This window comes from Acinonyx jubatus, chromosome D2, assembly GCF_027475565.1.
Source record: "Acinonyx jubatus isolate Ajub_Pintada_27869175 chromosome D2, VMU_Ajub_asm_v1.0, whole genome shotgun sequence".
In the NCBI taxonomy this organism is placed as follows: domain Eukaryota; kingdom Metazoa; phylum Chordata; class Mammalia; order Carnivora; family Felidae; genus Acinonyx; species Acinonyx jubatus.
Genome location: NC_069393.1, coordinates 57,308,460 through 57,328,891, shown reverse-complemented (window position 1 = coordinate 57,328,891; position 20,432 = coordinate 57,308,460). Strand labels below are relative to the sequence as shown.

Below are 20,432 nucleotides of genomic sequence, written 5' to 3'. Positions count from 1 at the left end.
CCTGACATGGGGTTCAAACCCACAAACCGCAAGATCATGACCTGAGCTGAAGTCAGAGACTTAACCTGCTGAGCCACCCAGGCACCCTTTTTAAATCCAAAATAATGGGCAGAGGTCCATGGAAATGAAATGTAGTTATTTGGAGATTCGGGTTAAGGATTGAGGATAGGAATTTGGTTTTTATGATAATCAGGACACATATTAAGTAACAACACTGAATTAAGATATTAGAGACTTAGAGTCTCCATTTATTGGATAAACAACCTGTTTATCATTTTTCTTCTGATAAATAACCTGTTTATCATCTTTCTTCCTTAATTTCTTTGACAGTTCTTCACATTTTCTCCTATACAAAAGGAAAATTAAATATAAGTTTTAAATATATGTAATAATTTATACATTTATAACATGTAGGTAGTTTTGTTTTCATATATATGTGCAGTGGTTTAAGCTTTACAAAAGAACAGTACCATGGAAACTTTAGGTCTAATAGTGATTGGATTTTTTTCAGTGTTAATACAATGGAAAAATTATTTTTTGAGTATCATGAGAATTGTTGTTCTTGGCCTCAAAAACAGATCAAATAGATGAAAATCTGAAGCAAGCTCTGCAGAAAGATTTGAACATCATGGCTCCAGGCCTCACCATACAGGTAAGCCCTTTTCTTAGGGAAAATCTCTAGGAATTTTGAGGGCTTTGAATTTAATTGTTCTTTCATTGGACATTGTTTATTCAGCAGTTACTGAATTGAAGCGCTAAGGTATTTTATAGAATAGCTTTCTCACTTTGACTTTAGGTCTCTGCAAAGTAAAATAGTCTTGTAGCTTACCCTGGGTGTCATTTTCTTCTGAACTCTTAGAAGGAACAGATAAGCTGAGAGACTCTTACAAGGAAATGAAATCCGCGCACCGCTTGTATGTGAGGCATTATTAAGATACAATAACGGTGATAAATCAGTGTAAGAGTAAGGCTTTAGTCTCAGTAAGGTTTTGAACAAGGATTTCAAATATAAAATTTGAATAATAATTCTATCAAAATAGATGTCATGTATGATTAATTGATATATTGATTGGATGATTATTGCTGTAAGAGTTTAGAGTTATAGAACATTTCAAGAGAGTCTGCCTGGAAACGACTATGATTGAGTTGGGATTTTAGATGGGAATGGAAGAATTATCAGGATTTATATGGGGGGGGGGAGGAATAAGGAAGGTATTTCAAGTGGGTAGCATGGCCTGAATGAAAGTAAGATAGCAGGTGAATTTGGTGGTCGTGGTGGTGGCAGCTGTGGTATTAGGAGATAGAATGGTGAGAGATTATATGCCTGCTTTTGTGGGTCAGTATATTTTCAGATTGGGTTGAAATCCATAAGTAGATTCTAAAATCAATTTTAGTGGATCATGACCAGCATTGTAAATAAAATGAAATTGAAGAGGAAAAGAAATCAGAGCACATGACATGTACTAAGTTTGTCATTCTGTGAAATTTTTTTTTATTTAAGTGTGTAGGTGTTTATATTGGGTGTCACTGTAAAATACATGTCTTACTGTGGTCATGGTCAATAACGTTAAAAGGTGTTGCTGTAGATCTGGATTACCTGAGAAGTGGTAATATGGCTTCTCTAGTGTCCTTTCCTAGAGTTTCTAGGAGATCTGCTATTGTGGTGACGAATGTTACTGCAGCTAAAGAGAAAACTTTTTTTGGTGTCACATGTCTGAAGTGTCACACCATTGAGAATGTACCTTCACTGTGAGTGATCATATGTGAGCTCAGAAACAAGACTGGAAAGGTGGTGAGGGTTTTCCCTTTTCCCATTCACGCTGTGCCATTATCTCCGACTGGTGCCGAGGGGGTGTTGCCAAAGTTAAGAGGTCATTTGAAAAGTCCACAGCTAACTTCATAAAATCCTCTTGGTTGTCCATTCAGTTGTGGCTGGAGTTGCTTTTCAATTTTAAAGGTAAAAATATGAAAAAATAAAGATAAAATATATGAATGTGACAGATTCTTAGATTCTGCTTAAGTTGTTACTTGGGAGATGTAGCTCATTCTTCTTAACAGCTGCCTAGAATTCTTTGCCTTATATTACATAATTAGTTCTCTGTTGTTGCCAATTTTTTGCTATTAATAAACAATAGGGTAGTGAACATTCTTGACACATCTCCTTGTTATGTACAAATTATCTTTCAAAAACCTGTATAAATCTTTATTTTTACTAACAATATATGTACATACTTGTTTCTACGTAAACCTCACAAGCATTTGAAGCAATTAGATATGCTAATTTTTGCTGTATGGAGTGATGTTCTATCTCTCTTTGATTTGCATTTCTTTAGTTATTAATGAAGTTGAGCATCTTTTGATTTTTTTTCTTTGGCTATTGTGTCAATTGCCTATTCATATCCTTTGCCCACTTTTCTGTTGTATTGTTTTAATTTTCTTACTGATTTGTTGTTGTATTTTGTATATTCTGAATATTTTTATACAAACATGTTCTGTGTGTTGTAAAGAAATTAGGTATTGGGAAAAAGATGAATAATAAAACGAAATTTACCCATAGTCATACCATTGCAGAGATAACAGTTGTATTTTTTTAGATTCTTCTTAATCTAGAGGAGCGTATATTTGTTTATAGGTATAAATAATGTTAAAGTGGAATCATACCATAGCTGCTTTTTTCACTAACAGTATATATAAGCATCTTTTCAAGTCAAAAATATAGATTCACTACATCATCACCTTTAATGGCTTTATTTAATTAGTCTGTGGTTCCAATTTTTACTGTCACACACGTTGCAATGATAGGGTTCTACAATCCTTCCCTTACAATAGATTCTTTTTTTTTCTAGTTTGTTTGTTTGTTTGTTTGTTTGTTTGTTTATAATTTAAATTCAAGTTGGTTGACATACAGCGTAGTTTTGGCTTCAGGAGTAGAACCCAGTGATTTATCTTTTACATATGAGACCCAGTGCTCATCCCCAAAAAGTATGTTCCTTAAACAAATTATTAAGTGTAGGATTGATGAGTCAAACTATATGCCCTGTTTGGAGGCCTTTTGATACATATTGCCAAATGGCCTTTCAAAAAATTTTAGTATCTTACATCTGTCATCATTAGTTGGTGAGCTGTAGTTTCCTACACATTAGATTGTGAGTGTACCCAAAAACAGATGCATGCCCACTCTCCATCCTTTCAGAGAAATTATTCTGGTATTTTCTATTAATTATTGAGGTTGAATGCCCTAGGATATTTTTTGGCCATTTGTATTTCATTTGTGAATTACGTTAGTTATTACAACTCTTAAATGCATGGGAAACATTTCTCCTAGTTTTTTTTTTTTTTTTTTTACCATTTAATTTCCACCTCCCTCCCCCCTGGCAATTCTGAAGCTTTAAACTTATGTAGTAATTTTAGTATTTTTTCCTTTATGGTTTTTTGCAGTGCTGGCGTACTTTAAGCCACTTTCCCCACTTTATAATATAGAAATTTAAATAAAATTGGAAATTACCACATTTTTCTCTGCTTTTACAGTTGTGTTTTTAGATTTAAATCTTTGGGCACCTGGGTAGCTCAGTTGGTTAAGCGTCTGACTTTGGCTCAGGTCATGATCTCAAGGTTCATGAGTTCGAGCCCCGTGTCATCAGGCTATCTGCGGTTAGCACAGAGCCTGCTTTGGATCCTCTGTCTCCCTCTCACTGTAGCCCTCCCCTGCTCGCATTCTCTCTCTCCCTCTCTCAAAAATAAAGGGGCGCTTGGGTGGCTCCGTCAGTTTAGTGTCTGACTTCAGCTCAGGTCATGATATCACGGTTCTTTGAGCCCCACATCAGGCTCTGTGCTGACAGCTCAGAGCCTGGAGCCTGCTTCAGATTCTGTCTGTCTCTCTCTGCCCCTCCTCCATTCACACTCTGTCTTTCAAAAATAAATAAATTAAAAAAATAGATTTAAATCTCTAATTCATTTGGAATCCATTGTGATGTCAGTTGTGAGGTAGGGTTCCAATTCTCTGTCCCCCAATTTGGTAGCAACAAGAATTACTGAATAATTTATGCCTCCATCTCCCTTGTTTCAAATACCATTTGTATTGCCTGCTGAATCCTATTATGTTGTACTGTTTTTTTGGACTTTATTCCATTGATCTTTCCGTTTCCTATTCCTTCATTAGTTTTCAGCCCTAAACTTTTTCCCATCAAATCTGTTTCTGCCTTATTTTTTCCATCTTGTTAGTAATGACCCCTCTTTCTCTTCAGACAAATCTAGACATGTGGGAGGCATCTTTGACAATGCTCTCATCCTTGGCATCTAATCAGACCCCATATCCTGCTGATTTTACCACCAAAATCCATAAAACTGTTCACTCCTCCATCTTCACTGCCACCTCATTAAGCCAAGTCACTATCTCTCACCATCTCACCTCCTCTCATATTGCCGCACTTTCACTTTTACCTTTACGTCATTTTCTGCATAGCAGTGAGAAAGATCTTTCAAATTTAGTTACATTTATTTGTTTTTATAAAACCAGTCACTGAATGAAAAAAATGTCGCTTTGTAATACGTTTTTAAACTGGTTGATCAAGATCTTCATTGTTTTGGTTGCTTAATCTTGTCATAAAAGTTTCTTACGAGGGGCACCTGGGTGGCTCAGTCGGTTGAGCAACCCAACCGACTTTGGCTCAGGTCATGATCCCCCTCGTCGGGCTCTGTGCTGACAGCTCAGAGCCTGGAGCCTGCTTCTGATTTCTGTGTCTCCCTCTCTCTCTACCCCTCCCCCACTCATGCTCTGTCTCTCTCTCTCTCTCTCTCTCTCTCTCTCTCTCTCTCTCTCAGAAATAAACATTAAAAAAATTTTTTTTTAAAGTTTCTTACGAGAGCTGGAATGCTTTTTCAGATCTTCCAGGCTATTTGTCAGCCTTCCTTCTTTAACACATTACTGTCTGTTATGATAATTCAACTTTTTATTCACTTTTAAAATCTCATAAGATATATTATCTTTTCAAAAATAGTGGCCTTTGGTATTTCTGCCAGCTTATTCTTCCAGATAAGTTTTCATTATTGATATTTTCAAGCTATATCCAGTATCTAAATTGGCATATAAGTTTAAAATTAGGAACACAGTTTATGGTTTTACTTAGGCATATCATCACTTTTGTTTCTTTTAGAATTTCTGACCTAGGTGAGAAACCCATATCACAAATTAAATTAATACTTATGGATTTACTGAATTTTAATGCTATTAAATATGTTGTCTCTTTTTGCGTAAGCATTGAGGAATCCAAATGATTCTTGGTGAATTTATTGTGTATCTACTAGTTTGTTGACTTCACTGTCTCTAATAAAGTTTTTTGGTTAATTTCCTTGAATTTGTTTGTTGTGTATGTAGTATAAACATTTAACACGAAATCTACCCTCTTAAATTTTTAAGTGCACAATACATTATTGACAGTATGTGCGATGTTCTACAAATCTTTAGACCTATATATCTTACTTGACTGAAACTATGAATTTCCTTAGATTTTTATTTATATAATTATGCCAAAATAAAAATCTTAATTTTCCCCTCCACAACCTAGTGTTTCCCAGTCTCCGAGTCATCCTATTTTAATTCTTCACATGACACTCATAGCTATCTGCAACTTTTTTATTCATTTATTTGCTTTTTGTTGTTATCTATTGTGTTTTCTCCCCTTAAAAATTTCAATTTCATGAGAGCAGTCTCACCTTGTTCATTGTTGTATTCATAGTGCCTAGAACAAACAGTACTTGGCACAGATGAGGCACCCAGTTAACACTTACAAGCATTCTCTGTAATAATCAGTATTTAATTTTTCCCTTGTCTGTATTTATACTTTTTTCTTCTTGAACAACTGCTGTGGCAAATTTGAGTGGTGAAAATATGTGTCTTTGATATTTTTTAAATATTTTTTTTCTTATGTAAGAGAGTGACTATATTATATGCTGGCTTTCCATTTAAAATACATGCTTAGGGGCACCTTGGTGGCTCAGTCGGGTAAGCGTCTGACTTCAGCTCAGGTCATGATCTCACAGTTTGGGAGTTTGAGCCCTGCATCGGGCTTTCTACTGTCAGCACAGAGCCTCTTTTGGATCCTCTGTCCCCCTCTCTCTCTGCTCCTTCCCCGCTTTGCTCATGCTCTCTCTCTCTCTCTCAAAAATAAACATTTAAAAAATAAATAAAATAAAATACATGCTTATACCCCAGTGGTCACTTTCAGATATATTCATTTCATTAGCTTTTTTACCCTCTCCACTTTAGTGTGTGTGTGTGTGTGTGTGTGTGTGTGTGTGTGTGTGTGTGTGTGTGTGTTTTGGGCATTGTTTTGGGATATGTTGTCATTTTATTTTTTAAGTCTGTTATGATAACTTACGTTACCTGTTACAGTGGGTGCTTACTTTACACATACTTGAAAATTATGAGATTCCCAAGATTGGCAAGCATGTAGTATGTTCTTCAGCCTCCCTCATACAGCAAAATAGAAATCTTCAGAAGACAGTCCCATTTTATGCTTTTTAAAAAACAAACCTGGGGTGCTCGGGTGGTTCAGTTGGTTGAGCGTCTAACTTCAGCTCAGGTCATGATCTCATGGTTTGTGAGTTTGAGCCCCACATTGGGTTCTCTGCACAGAGCCCACTTTGGATCCTGTCTCCCTCTCTCTGTCTCTGCCCCTCCCCTGCTCACACTCTTTCAAAAATAAATAAACATTAAAAAAAAAGACTAAAAATATATGGCCAGTTTCTTAATTAAATGCAAAATGATAGTGCTTCCTCCTGGATCATATTAAAACATACTGGAAGTCATTTGTGTTCTGGTAGTCACATCGTGAAATCTGGCATCTCTCACAAATGCTTGTTAGGAATTTTTGTCTTCTGGGTATCTCTGTGCGTTGTTCCTCAGGGCCTCATATGCCCCACCTTCAGCACGTAATGAGTTTTCCTCACTAGAGTCCCCAGCTTCTTTCTCCGTTTCACTAATTCTTGTATTTAGTTATGATAGCTCTCAAATTCTTCACAGATTTGACTGTTCTCTCACCTGTTGGAAAGGCTGTGTTGCTTAAAAGTTTTTAAGTCTTTTTAAAAGGCTTTTAAAAGAAGGTTATGTGCATAGAGGCTTTGTTTAAGGTTAGCCAGTTTTCAGAGGGAAATTAAAACTTTCTTCACATCAGGAGTTTGTTGTGTGTGTTTGTAATGTAGGGGGGTGCGGGGAGTGATGTTTAACTAGTTAAATCAAAAGCTTTTGAAAGATCAGTTTTCTGATGGAGAAGTCAGCCTTCAAAAAGCTGCAGTTCCCAAATAGATAATCTTAATTAATGTCAAAGTACACTACGGTTAGGGAAACAAAGTGTCTAGTAAACAATGTCTAAAAAAGACAAGTAGACTTTGTTCTAAGTGAGCTCCTGGCAAGAAAGAATGTAAGCTGTTAACGGGTATTTGTTTTCCTTCAGCTTTGGACTGTTTCTGTATAGCCAGTACTGAGTGATTACAGGTTTAAGAAACAGTAAATATGTTTATTGTCTACTGTTACTAAGTTGCATATACTGACCTGAATTTTGTTTGCTTTTATTTTTGTTGTTGACTGTTTCCTACTTTACAATTTAAATCTTGGAATTTTGCCTTCCTTGTGTTTCTTTGGTTGGCAAGCCTGGAAAGGAAACAAAAGTATCCAACTGAAGAGCTTTGTGGAGGTCTTTTAAGGGAGAACCTTTTCCCTTAAGGAGTTTATTTCCTCAGTGGATAGAGTGGTTTTTCCTGTAGCCAAGCATTTTTTTTTTTTTTTAAGGAAGTAAAAAGCAGAGTATCTTTGATTCTTGGTGTGATGGCATGAAAAACAGATTTTCTAGTGGAATCTCCACACGTGTTAGTAGGCAGCTATGTCATAGTTGCTTTATTACTTTCATATGAGGAGCTTTTCTGTAGATTTAGTTTGAAGATTTATTTTTCAAATATACTTTGGCTTTTCACTTTTATTTTTTAGGCTGTGCGTGTTACAAAACCCAAAATCCCAGAAGCCATAAGAAGAAATTTTGAGTTAATGTGAGTAATATGCTTGGGAGCCCAACATTTTTTTTTAGGGCTGTCTACTTATTAATATACCAGTGTAGAGAAAACTTCTATATGAGATATTACACTCTGGGGTGGGGTGTATATCTATTTTCAGTTCTTTAATTCTAATAATATTATCTATTCTTGTGTCTTAATTCACTAGATTATTATGAGTTTTCCCTTTATATATGAACATTTCAGGAGCAGCATTAGAGGCTAAGTATGCAGTTTGCTATAGAGCTATTGTTGGAAAGCTAAGGAATTGTAATTTGGACATGATTATCTTGAATTAAATACTAATAGAGAAGAGAAGGAGTCCTGGCTGGTAAGGTTGAAGGGAGTGCCTGTATTGTGTTACTGTGTTGTAATGGTAAGAATAGAAACACTTTATTGGCGTAAAGTTTGATGTTCATTTTATGTGGTTGTGTATCCAAAATGACACCTAGATCTTTATAATTTGCTTTGGGGAAGCTTTGCCTTAATTGACTCCTGGTAGTCTTCTCTTTTATGTGTCCAGGGCTGACTGGGAATGAGAAGTTACTTGCTTGACATGAAATTAATTTCTAAGTGTTCTGAAGATCCATATTAGGGGAATACCTATTGTAGTTGAAATGGCAGTATTATTCTTGTGTGACAGGTAGTGAAAAGAAGAAACAAAAGTCTTTAGGAAATTTGGCTGGTATTTGAAGAGGAAAAATATGAAATGCTGGAAAAATAACTGCACAAATCAAGAATACAACAGATTGTATAAGTATAGGGGATCCAAGAAGTAATAATACTTCTTCCTGGGGTAATATACGGTTGAGTCCTTACTGTTCCCGAGTCTGTATCTTTTATTATGCTGAGTTTTATTTTCTCTTTTCATTTGTAGAAAAGGAACTTCTTTTTTGAAGCTATAAAGCAGAGTGCCAGGCTGGGTAGATCATGAGTCTGATGCATTGGTATAAAAAATTTTTTTAATTGAAGGCTCAGGATGCCTTAGGCTCTCAACATGATAGCTTCTAGTGATGGAAACGTGAAGACTGTATGTTCTCTGCCCTCAAATAATTTGTAGTATCCAGAATGCCATTTTATGTCTTTATCAATTTGGGCAGGAGGAAAGAAGAGATCTTTGGGGGGAAATGTTTTAGGGAAACTCTTGGAGTTACTTTTCAGATAAATCTGGATCTTTCTAATTTTGTAGACTATTGAAATCCCAGAATTAAAAGCCACCTTGAGATCTAACCTTCCACCTAATAGTAGTCTTTTTTATACTTTTTCTGCCATGTGGTCACCCAATCACCACTTGTACATGCTTAGTGATAGGCCAGCCATTTCCATTATTAGAACACTCAGGTTCTCAGAAAAGTCTTCTTTACATTGAGCACTAGTTCACTACCTAATAACTGCCACCTAATTATGTCTTCCATACAACAAGCAGGGCCACTGCAAAAGAGTGCCTGAGGAGGGGCTGAAATCCAGCTCCATTCTGCTTGTCAGACCATGTACCTGAGGGACTGCGTCTGCCCAGAGGTTGTTGCATTTTGCTATTTGGCCCAGAGTGCTGTATGGGCTAGCTGGAGGCCTAACAGTAAAAGAACCATTTATATACTCCGGGTACTTCCAGATCACAGGCCTTTCCATGATACAGTTAGAGGAAAAGGTCAGATTAAACTCAGATGTATAAATTTGATGCCTATATCTGGGTGACTTTGGGCAAATCATTTAACCTTTCAGCCTCAGATTTATTATAAGTAAAATAAGGTAACACCTCTCTTGGCACCATAGTGGATCAGAAAGTTCGTGTTGAAATGGTTCTCTGACCCACCATAGAGTCAGAATTACTGCCTGTGACTGCACATCATTTCTAATTTTTATAATATTTTGCTTCACAGGGAGGCTGAAAAGACAAAACTTCTTATAGCTGCACAGAAACAAAAGGTTGTGGAGAAAGAAGCTGAGACAGAGAGGAAAAAGGCTGTTATAGGTACTTTGATTTCTTTCTGAATTGGTTGTTTCTAAAGTACATGTGTTACGAGCTTGTCCTGTTCTTTGTCAGTCTGATGATGGATATTGATGGGATCAAATAAGGTTGCATCATACATAGTGGAGAATTCTGGAAACTCTTTTGTACATTCAGATGCCCTATAGCCTTTAAAACCTGATGGTGCCAGTACTTAATGAAGTGGTTTGGCTCGCGACCATGTGTGGCTGCTACTGCTACTTTTTTCAAGGACAAGGAAAATGGATAGGGTTTTGGGGCAACGCTGGCCTCTGTGGGGTAGAGTTTTTGTTCATACAATTTAAGAATGGGAAGTTTTTTGGCCAAAGCTCATGTTTATAGCATGCATCCTTGCCGTTGACATGTACCTAGTTTTATCTGGATGGCTAGATGTTGCCCTCTCCGACAGTACAGCGGGATTGCTTACACCTTATTTGAATCACAGAGGCTTCCCAAACACTCCAGGAGACTGTGTATTGGACTGACCTCTTAGGCTGTCAGTTGTTTGTTCCTTGGGATGCTGAAAGTTTAAGAGGTGTTTTGTAAACTATTTCAAATATGCAGAAATGTACAGAGAATAATAAAATGAAGGCTTAGTGTTTGCCACATCCCTTCAGGTCATACTTTCTTTCAAAATAAATTTATATATCTGTTGGAAGCCCCCTGTGTTCTCTTACCTGGTCCTATTTCTTGACCCATCTTCTCTGAGTAGCTTCTGCTCTAAAGCTTGTGTAATCTTTCTGTCCATATTTTTATATTTTTATTATAACTATGTAATAATAATTCATAGGATTGTTTTAAACCCTAAAAATGGTATCAGACTCTACCTTTTATTTCACAGCTTGCCTTTATCGTACCAACATTGTTTGAGTTTTATTCATATTGGTAGGTGTAGATCTGGTTATTTTTAACTGCTGTGCATTCATTCTATGAGTGGACCTCAGTTCATTCTGATGAATTACTGTTGAAGAGTTATGTAGTTTCTAGTTTTTCCTTACTATGAGCAGTGCCGCAGTAATGCCAGTGTCCATGTGTCTTTGTGCACATATTTGGAGTTTTCCTGTGATAGTGCTACTCAACATGTAGTGTTGGTCACTGCCCTGTATCATCGGCTTTTTGTTTCTGATCCATAATGAGAGGACAGAAATTGACAATGAGTGCTTAGAAATTCTTATAGTATTATATAGTAATTTTATGTCTAATAAAGAACTGGACCCTGTGTTTTTGTTTTTAATATTTTTCCAAGTAATTAATTTTTATTATAATTTATAAAATATTGTTTCCTAACAAATTGAAATACAGAAAAAGGGGGGGAGGGTGCTGTTCCTTCCATAGGTAGTTGAAGAAGCACTACTCTGGAATACCTCCAAGTCGAATTGCTGGGTCATAGGATACATACATCTTCAAATTTATAACATACGGTATTGCCAAATTGCTCTCCAGTGGTGATTCTACCATTTTACCTTCTCTTCAGCAGGGTTTGAGTTCCGGTTCATTTGCTGCCATAATTGATTCCCATTTCTGCATATCCTCCTCAACTCTTGGAGTCATTAGACCTTTTAAATTTTATGTCAGTTTGCTGGTGGACATGTATCATGTAATTTCAGTTTGTAGTTCTCTGATAACTAGTAAAGTTGAATATTGTTTATTGGCCATTCAGGTTTCTTTTTTTGTATGTGAATTGCTTGTTAATATATTATTAGCCCATTTGATTACTTGTTTTGGACTGATTTATAGAAGTTCTTTGTATCTTCTGGATATTAATCCTTTCCCAGATTTATGCATTGGAAATATCTTCTCTCACTTTGTGGCCTTTGAACTCTATGATGTCTTTGACATTCATATATATTTAATTTTCATGTGATCAAATTCATCAGTCTTTTCCATTCTGATTTGTGCTTTTTCTATCCTGTTTAAGAATTCTTTCCCAACCCCAAAGTAATAATTTTATTCTAAAAGGTTTAAAGTTTTGCTTTTCATATTTAAATCGTGAGTCCATCTGGAATTTATTTTAGGGTTTAGTGTGACGTTGGAATTCAGTTTATTTTTTCCAAATAGCAAGCCAATTATTTTAGGCTATTTATTGAAAAGTTCATTATTTTCTCTACTTTTTTCTAATGCCACACCTATCATATAACAAGATACTGTATATAATTTGTTCTGTTGCTGTGGTCTCTATTTTGTTCTAATTTCATGGTCTATCCTTCTCCAGAATTACCTTGTTTTAATTACTGTTGCTTTTTATGTTAAGTCTTGCTATCTGGGAGAGCAAGTTTTTCCGTAACTATTCGCTTTACTCTTCCTAAATATTCTTATAAATGTCTTGGGCTATCCTAGGCCCTTTATTCCTCCATATAAATTTTAGAACCGGGTCACGTTCTACAAAATGCTGTGTTGAGGTTTGATTGGAATTACATTACCTATACATGTCAGTTTGGAGAGAATTGATTAATTAAATTGTTTATTTATTTACTCAGACTTATACTGAGTCTTATAAATCTGTTTTATTTCTCCATTTATGAGAAGTGTCTTTCAAAAAGTATCATAATTTTCTTCTTAAGGTTCTGGCACTTTCTTTCTTAGAGATTTATTCCTATATATTCCTCAAGCTTTTTGCCATTATAAATAGGATCTTTTTTGAAGGATTTTTCTAACTGATTTTTGCTTTTGTATAGGTATGCTGTTCATTTTGTTGTTGTTGTTTAGTAGTCTTGCTGAAAATGCTATTATTTCTAATAGTCTCCTGTTGTGAGCAGTCAAACTATCTTCAGATCAGGACAGTTCTGGTTTTTCCTTTGTAGTCCCATACCTCTTTACTCTTCTTATCTTCCTGGTTTCAAGGTTATGACTTAAAGTGCAGTGTTGAAAAGAAAGTTAGCGTCAAGTATTCTTGTCTTGTTCCTAACCTTAAATAGTCCCAGTGATGTTTGCTGTACTTAACTTTTATCAGGTTCATGAAGTTTCTGTTTCTTGCTTGCCAAGAGGTTTTTATCATAAATGACTGTTAAAACTCTTAGAATTTTTTTCTATGTATATTTTTTCTAATTTTTCCTTTTAAAGCTTTTAATGTGGTGAATTATATTAGTAGATTTTCTTTTCCTGAATTATTTTGCTTTCTTGGGATAAACCCATTTGATCATGATATAGGAGATATACCTCAGTACATTTCTCTATATGTCTTGCTTATAATTTCTTTAAAATTTTTACTTTTATATGTCTTCATTTTTACTTTTATAAATTTCAGCTTATAATTTTTTCCTTGTACTGTCAGGTGGTTTTTTTTGTTTGTTTGTTTTTTCTTCTTTTAATGGTTCCATTAACCTCAAAATGATTTGGAGAGCATTCTTTTTTTCTGTGTTCTGGAACATTTTGTATAAAATATGTTATTATCTCCTCTTTGTAGGTTTAATGGAACTCTTGTAAAAAACCGTCTTGGTCTAGTGGGGTTTGTGCTCTCTCATATGCTTGTTTTTGGTGGTAACATTTAGCCTGTTGATTTAATTTCTGTACTAACTATAGGTCTGTTCAGGTACTTGTTTCTTTAAGTTTGAGCAGTTATACTTTTCTAGAAAATTGTTTCACATCTGAAATTTCAGACGTGGGGACATAAATTTGCAGAATTCTCTTATAATTTTTAAAATCTGCTACCAAATGTGCATGCCCCTTTTTATTCCTAGTGTTGTTTTTTTGTGCCTTCGCTTTTGCTGGATTACTTCTGCCAGAGGTCTGTGATACTCTATTCATCTTTTCAGAGAACTGCATTTTGATTTGGTTGATTCTTTTGTCTCTTACTTTTCAATTACATTATTTACACTTATTTTTATTATTCTTCTACTTCTTTTTTTGAGTTTTCTCACTGGTTCTTTTCTAAATTCTTGAATTACTTAATTCTTTAGATTTCAGTCTTTTCTGATTGAAACATGTAAGATTATATATTTTCTTTTTTTCTATTCACGTGTTTTGAAATGTAGTTTATTGGTGTTCATTTTTAATTTTTGTAAAATGTTTCCATTGTGATTTCTTCTTTCACTTATGAAGTATTAAAAGTATATTTTTCAATTTCTGGGTTTTTAGGGGGCTACCTTTTTATTGTTGATTTCTAATGTTATTGCATGATAGTCAGAAAATATGATCTATTATATGGATTCTTAAGTATTTGTTGAAATTTGCTTTGTGGCCTATCAGTACATGGTACTTTTTTGGTAAATGTTTTCTGTGTGCTTGAAAAGATTGAATGTGTTTTCTTTATTTGTTGGATGCAAATTTTCTCTGTTTATCCATTCAGTCAGGCTTATGAATTGTGTTGTTTACATCTTCTGTATTCTAATTTTTGCCTTCTTGAGCTATCAGTTACTGAGAGAGGTGTGTTTAAAATCTCCCACCATGACCGTAGATTTGTTGACTTGTAATTTTTTTTCTTTACATATTTTAGAGCTGTATCATTAAGAGCATTTAGGATTGTTACATCTCCCTGGAGAATTGCTCCTGTTATGTAATAACCCTCTTTATCCCAGACACACTTTTTGGCTTAAGATCTGTTTTGTCTAATGAAATTATAACTATGCCAGATTTCTCATGGTTAGTTATTTTCTTGATGTATCTTTTCCCATCCTTTTACTTTCAACTTTTCTATGTCATTATGTTTTAGGTGTGTCTCTTGTAAACAGCATATAGCTGGATTTTGTTATCTTATCCAATGTGAGAATCTGTCTTTTAACTGGTGAGTTTAGTCTTTTTATATTTATTGTGGTTACTGCTATATTTGGATTTGTTTGTATCATTTAGTTTTGTGCTATTCACCACGCATTTTTTTCCTTTGCTTCTTTTTTCTCTTTTCCGATTGGTATTGAATTGATTGGGTTTTCTTTGTTCTTTTCTTCCTTTTACTTAATTGGAAGTTTTATATTGTTTCTAGAATGTTTCTATAACTAGTCATTACCTGTAAAATGTTAATAAGCATACCTGACTTGACAGAATCTAAAGCTAATCATTCTATCCTCATAAAACAGTAGAATGCTTTAATTCTTATTACTGTCCCTCAATTTTACATAGTTACCTCGTATTTTAGTTTTATGTTCTTTTTATTCCCTCATTATTACTATTATCATTTATTCTTACAGTAAACATCCATTTTGATCTATAGGCGTTACTTAATTTTTTTCCCTCTCCATTGTTTTTGGCAATTCATTCTTTTTTCTACTAGTTTGTTACTCTTGTTTTGGTTTTTTTTCAATAAATGCTAAGGAATGGATAACTTACTCATTCTTCCTTAGTCTGAAATGATTTTATTTCATTCTTGAATTAGTAATTTAGCCTACAGTTCTAAGCCCAACAAAACTTACTTTTTTTCTGTCACTGTGGTGATATTATTTCATTTTTGTTTGGCTTCCTCTTGTCTTCTTACTTTTATAATTTTTCTCTGTCTTTGTGGTGTGTCTAGGTAGAGACAAGCTTACTTCTCTTCACTGGGCTGGTGGGTAGAGGTTTTTAGTCTCAGTGGAATTGAAGCCCATTAGTGGTCTCAGTTTTATACAGTTCTCAAGGCGTCACCTCCTGGCCATGAATGGGCAACACTCCCGGGTCCATCTCCCTTGCTTGTCTAAGTTCTCAGCTCTTCCTATACCAGCTCTCAGCTCTCAACTCTTCCTTTGCTTATGTGTCTTGGGGATCTCTCATTCTTTCTTAGCATCTTAGCCACACATTAAAAAAAATTGTTACATTTTGTCTAGCACTTTAAGGTGTTGTTAGCTGGGGGGTTTTCTCATTACTCTATTTCACCATTTTTCTAGAACTAGAACCTGACTCATGCTCTTTATTGGTTTATTTCTACACATCAGAGAGTAGCGTTAAGTGGGATGACCACAACCATTTCCCTACGTTGAGACACGATTCTCTGGGTTATAGCTATAGGCTCCAAATGCCTTCTGTTATTTCCAGTAGAACGTCATAGTCTATTTGGGAGTTGGGGTGATACAAGTTGATTTTATGCTAATGAGGAAATAGGGAAGTATGCGCTGGCGTCAGTGCTAAAGGATACTGGATCTTCTGGAAATAGGAAAACACTTAGAAATCTTTTTTTCTGTTATACTCTTCCCCCAGGGACAGAGATAAGATGTGTTAAAATACTCATCCTGTTTGGCTGAAAAGAAGAACTGAGAATGTTCTTCAAGAATTGCAGTGATTGAATTAAAAGTGTAATAAGAGTCTTTCTTCCCTGGTCCTGGATCTTTTGGTTAGGCCGCTGGTGTACTTGAGGGTGTTTGGTTTTCCCTGCCTATAATTGTCTGCTGCAACCAACATGTTCACCCCCAACACTTGTTTTCACAGTGTCAGATGAATTAGCCTGCTTTCTCTTTTATGTTCTACCGCAGTCAGAATTCTCCTTCTCTGATATTTTCATCTTGTCATTTCCCTCTTGGTAACTTCAACAGTTGATCCTGAGTATATTAAAGGTAAATTCTTTAGCCCATTACTCAAGATGGAGGTCTTCTAGCTTTCTTTCTATTCTAATTATTTGTTCTCTTGTCAGCTGGCTCCATAATGACCTCTTCATTGTGACTGTTCGTTTGTTCTTCTTGTCTTTACTCCTTTTGCCATGTCCTCCTAGGTCATGTCCATTATTTTCTTTAGGATTTTTTCCAGAAGACCTTTCTTGGTTTAACTTATCTTTATTCCTTCTTTCTCCTGCTGTTTTATAAGATTGTCCTATGTTGCCATGCATTTATGTTGCTTTGTTTTTGTTCTGAGTACTTTCACGAAGTATCATTTTCCCCATTAGCTTGTGGACCGCTGCTGTGTAATCCCATGAAGGACTGAAACTGTTGTTAACCTTTTGTATTCCCTCCCATTTCCCACAAAACCAGCACTGTCAACAGTGGAATAGGAAATAAATTCCCTTTTTTCTGTTGAGTTGTGTACAGTCTGGATGTTTAAAACAATGAAACAGCCCATAAAACCTTATATGACTAAGTGTTAAAACTATATGCTGCTGATTCTAAGTATTTCCAGACCTAGAGAAATGTTTTTGAATGTATCTTTTTTTGTGTATAATTATAGAAGCAGAGAAGATTGCACAAGTGGCAAAAATTCGGTTTCAGCAGAAGGTGATGGAGAAAGAAACTGAAAAGCGCATTTCTGAAATTGAAGGTACATCAGGGAGAAAAGAGGCTCTGACGATCTTGAACTGCCTCTCTGCTTCAGAGACTGATTTCTTGATTATGGTGGGTGGGAAGGCCATAGACAGAATAATCTGGTCTGGAGGAAGTGGCTGCCCTGTTATGCTCATAGACAGATTTTTTTAAATTACCATTACATGTTTAGCTCTTGGTTGGTTTGTGACTATAGGCAACTCATCACTCATTTGCTGTCCTTAAGTTGTGGCTTATTAGCTACCACTTTGTCCTCAGGCAGACAAAATATGAGAATTACCTATAATCAGTTGTAAAGAATATATAAGAAACCCCCACCACTACTAGTTTCTTTCCTACCTGTCAATCAAAAATGTAACAAAAAATTTAGCCAGGAAAAAAACCTTAGTTTTTGATTCTGGATCCAGTTTGGAGGGGATGGGGACAGTGCAATATATAGAGCAGAGCTTTCATGTCTGGACTTCATTGTTTTACTTGAAGCCTAGACATGGGTAGGGTGTGAGGCTTTTTGGGTGATGATGGGTAGAGAAAAGAAGGAGCAGCTTTAGGTGAAAAATGAAGTAGGCTCCGATGAGCTGAAAGTTCTTTAACCATGACGAGAGTATTCTCCTTGGAAAAGAGTCTGGGGACTGGGTTTTGAAAACTGCTAATGTTGTTACATGCCTTTAAAGTAAGTGATTGAGGAGTGCCTGGCTAGCTCAATCAGTAGAGCATATGACTCTGGATCTTTGGGTGTAAATTTGAGCCCTGTGTCGGGTATAGAGATTACTTTAAAAAAAATGAAATCTTTAAAAATAAATGAATAAAATAAGTGATCAAAATATCAGGCAGTGGAAAAAGAGAGCCCTACTTAACATAGTGTGTGAACCCTTACACAGCTGAGGAAGTGGATTGCAACTTTCCTTTGTTTTAAACACTCTTGACTCTATTTTGCTTGCTAGATGCCGCATTCCTGGCCCGAGAGAAGGCGAAGGCAGATGCTGAGTATTACGCTGCACACAAATATGCCACCTCAAACAAGGTGATTGGCTCTCCATGCCCCACTCCTAATAATATAGTGTTTGGGGTTTTGCTTTTCTTTGTGGGGGGGGCTCTAATATGATAGAGGTGATTTATCCAGTGTCAAAGATTGGTAGTTACCATCATACTCTCCAGAAACAACCAATCACTTATCAAGTCATATTGCACACTCAATGGGGAGAGACCTTTGTGTAGTTCCTTGTAAAAGGGGAGATAGGACAATAGCGGACAAATCTATAAACACAGGTCAAATGCTATAAACCATCCATCTGTACTGCTCTGTCAGGGCTTAGTAATCAGGAAAGGTGAGGATCTTCTCATGGAATGACAGGAGTAACAAGAGAAGAGTAAAGTCCATTTAGAGTTGCTTTCCAGGTAGCTTTGCATAGATGCTAAGTTCGTTTAGTGCAGTGTTTCTCATCAGAAACTTTCTTGGCATTTTGAGGTGGCAAACTTTTTCATTGTTGAAGACATGGGTATCTCATGCATTACGGACTATTTTGCATCCCTGACCCTTGCCTGCTACGTGTCAGTAGTGCTCACCGATTATTTGAACAGTCAACACCTTCTCCCCCCCCGCCCCCCCCCCCACATTTCCAAATGCCCCTAACTGAATATTGCTTGTTTACTGGATTTAAAAAATATTCTAGTTGTGAGGAATTTCACATGTGACAATTGGAGGTAGGAGGTTGGGTGAAATGGGTGAACGGTTTTTGTATAGAGACTCGGGTTAATTTAAGTCTAGAGAATGCAGGCCTAGTAAGCAGGAATTGGTAAGAGGCAACTAGAACCCCTGTGTATTCTGAAAAGGGAAGAATATGACCAAGGTTGATAAAGTTATTAATTGCAGAGAGAACATTGCAGATTAGAACGTTGAAAGAGTTGAGAAAGAGGTTGCCAAAGTGATGTGGTTTGAAGGATTAGAGTCAAGATTTAAAGTATACACAGGTCTTAAATTCTTTCATTTTAGAAAGGAACAACATGCTCTGGGCTCAGAAGAATTGATAAGGCATGATACGATAGGTTGATAGAGTGAGAGTTGTCAGTACTTTGAAATCCAGTATAAATTTAGAAGTAAATTTAACATATTGGAGACACAGCTCTATCGAAACAATGGAATTTGGTCAAGATGGAGGCAAGGTGAGAAACTTTAGTTTATAAAACTAGCACTCCAGGGGCACCTGGGTGGCTCAGTTGGTTACGTGTCCGACTTTGGCTCAGGTCATGATCTCACAGTTTGTGGGTTTGAGCCCCACATCAGGCTCTGTGCTGACAGCTCAGAGCCTGGAGCCTGCTTCGGATTCTGTGTCTCCCTCTCTCTCTTCCTCCCTCACTCGTGCTCTCTCTCTCTCCTTCAAAAATAAAAACAAACAAACAAACACAAATAAATAAATAATAAAACTAGCAATCCAAATCTGTTATGGGAGAAGCTATCCAGGCACAAGTATCAAGACCTTGTCCTTGAGGTTAGCCTTATGCTGAAAGGGACACCAGTTTTATGCCATTTTGAAAAATGCTATTTGAATATTGATATTATATTAATAAGGCATTAGGAGGTAATTTGGTTATGCACTGTGACCATATTTGATGGCAGTTTCAGCAGAGGATGTGAATCAACTGGAGAGAGTGTAGACCCAGGGAGTGGAAGGTGTTGGGGTGGGGGGGTACTATGAAGGTCAAGATGGGCTTTGGCCTAGAGGACAGGCCAGGGACTTGCAATGAGGGGAGGATTACTAGGGAAAGGCTTTGGGGAAGTATATTCCAGGAATATTAGAAATTAGTTTTAATAACAAACCCTGAGAGGTTTTGGTTGGATATATCTTGGCACCATGATTTTAATTTAAAAACAAAAACTGTGACAGATCTGGTGATTGACAAACATCTATCACAATCAGTTTAAACATCTAGCTTCTAAGTAGAGGCAAGAGGACAGATCAGGTGATTTCTTGAGATCTTTTCCACTTCTAGAATGTGGTCAAGAAAAGCAGAATCACAAATGGTTGATTATAAGGATATGAGCCTAGCCCCTTTGAAGCTCTGCCATTCTCATCCATTGACCTGTCCTCTTAAGAGAACCTGCAGAGATTCCAGACTAATTCTAGGTTGAACTTAGCTAGGTGAAATATAAAAGTATATATGAAGGCATTTTTCAGGCCCCAAGTCACTATAGAAATGTTAGTTACCATTGTTCCCCAAACCCATCTCCTCAATCCTTTTTTTTTTATTTAAAAAAA

General features: G+C 36.1%; 1 protein-coding gene across 9 annotated transcripts in view; it reads left to right on the top strand.

Annotated features, from left to right (window-relative positions):
• The window catches only part of ERLIN1 (ER lipid raft associated 1), a 66,123-nt gene that overhangs the window by 12,865 nt on the left and 32,826 nt on the right, over positions 1-20,432 (top strand). For all 9 annotated transcript variants that reach the window (XR_003421248.2, XR_008292298.1, XM_027062837.2 and 6 more), the window contains 5 exons: positions 579-652; positions 7,982-8,040; positions 9,924-10,015; positions 17,087-17,176; positions 18,120-18,199. Coding sequence is in view for 7 of the 9 variants with exons in the window: in XM_027062837.2 (XP_026918638.1) it covers positions 579-652; positions 7,982-8,040; positions 9,924-10,015; positions 17,087-17,176; positions 18,120-18,199 (395 nt within the window). In the remaining 2 variants the exon portion in view is untranslated. The remainder of the gene's footprint in view (positions 1-578; positions 653-7,981; positions 8,041-9,923; positions 10,016-17,086; positions 17,177-18,119; positions 18,200-20,432) is intronic.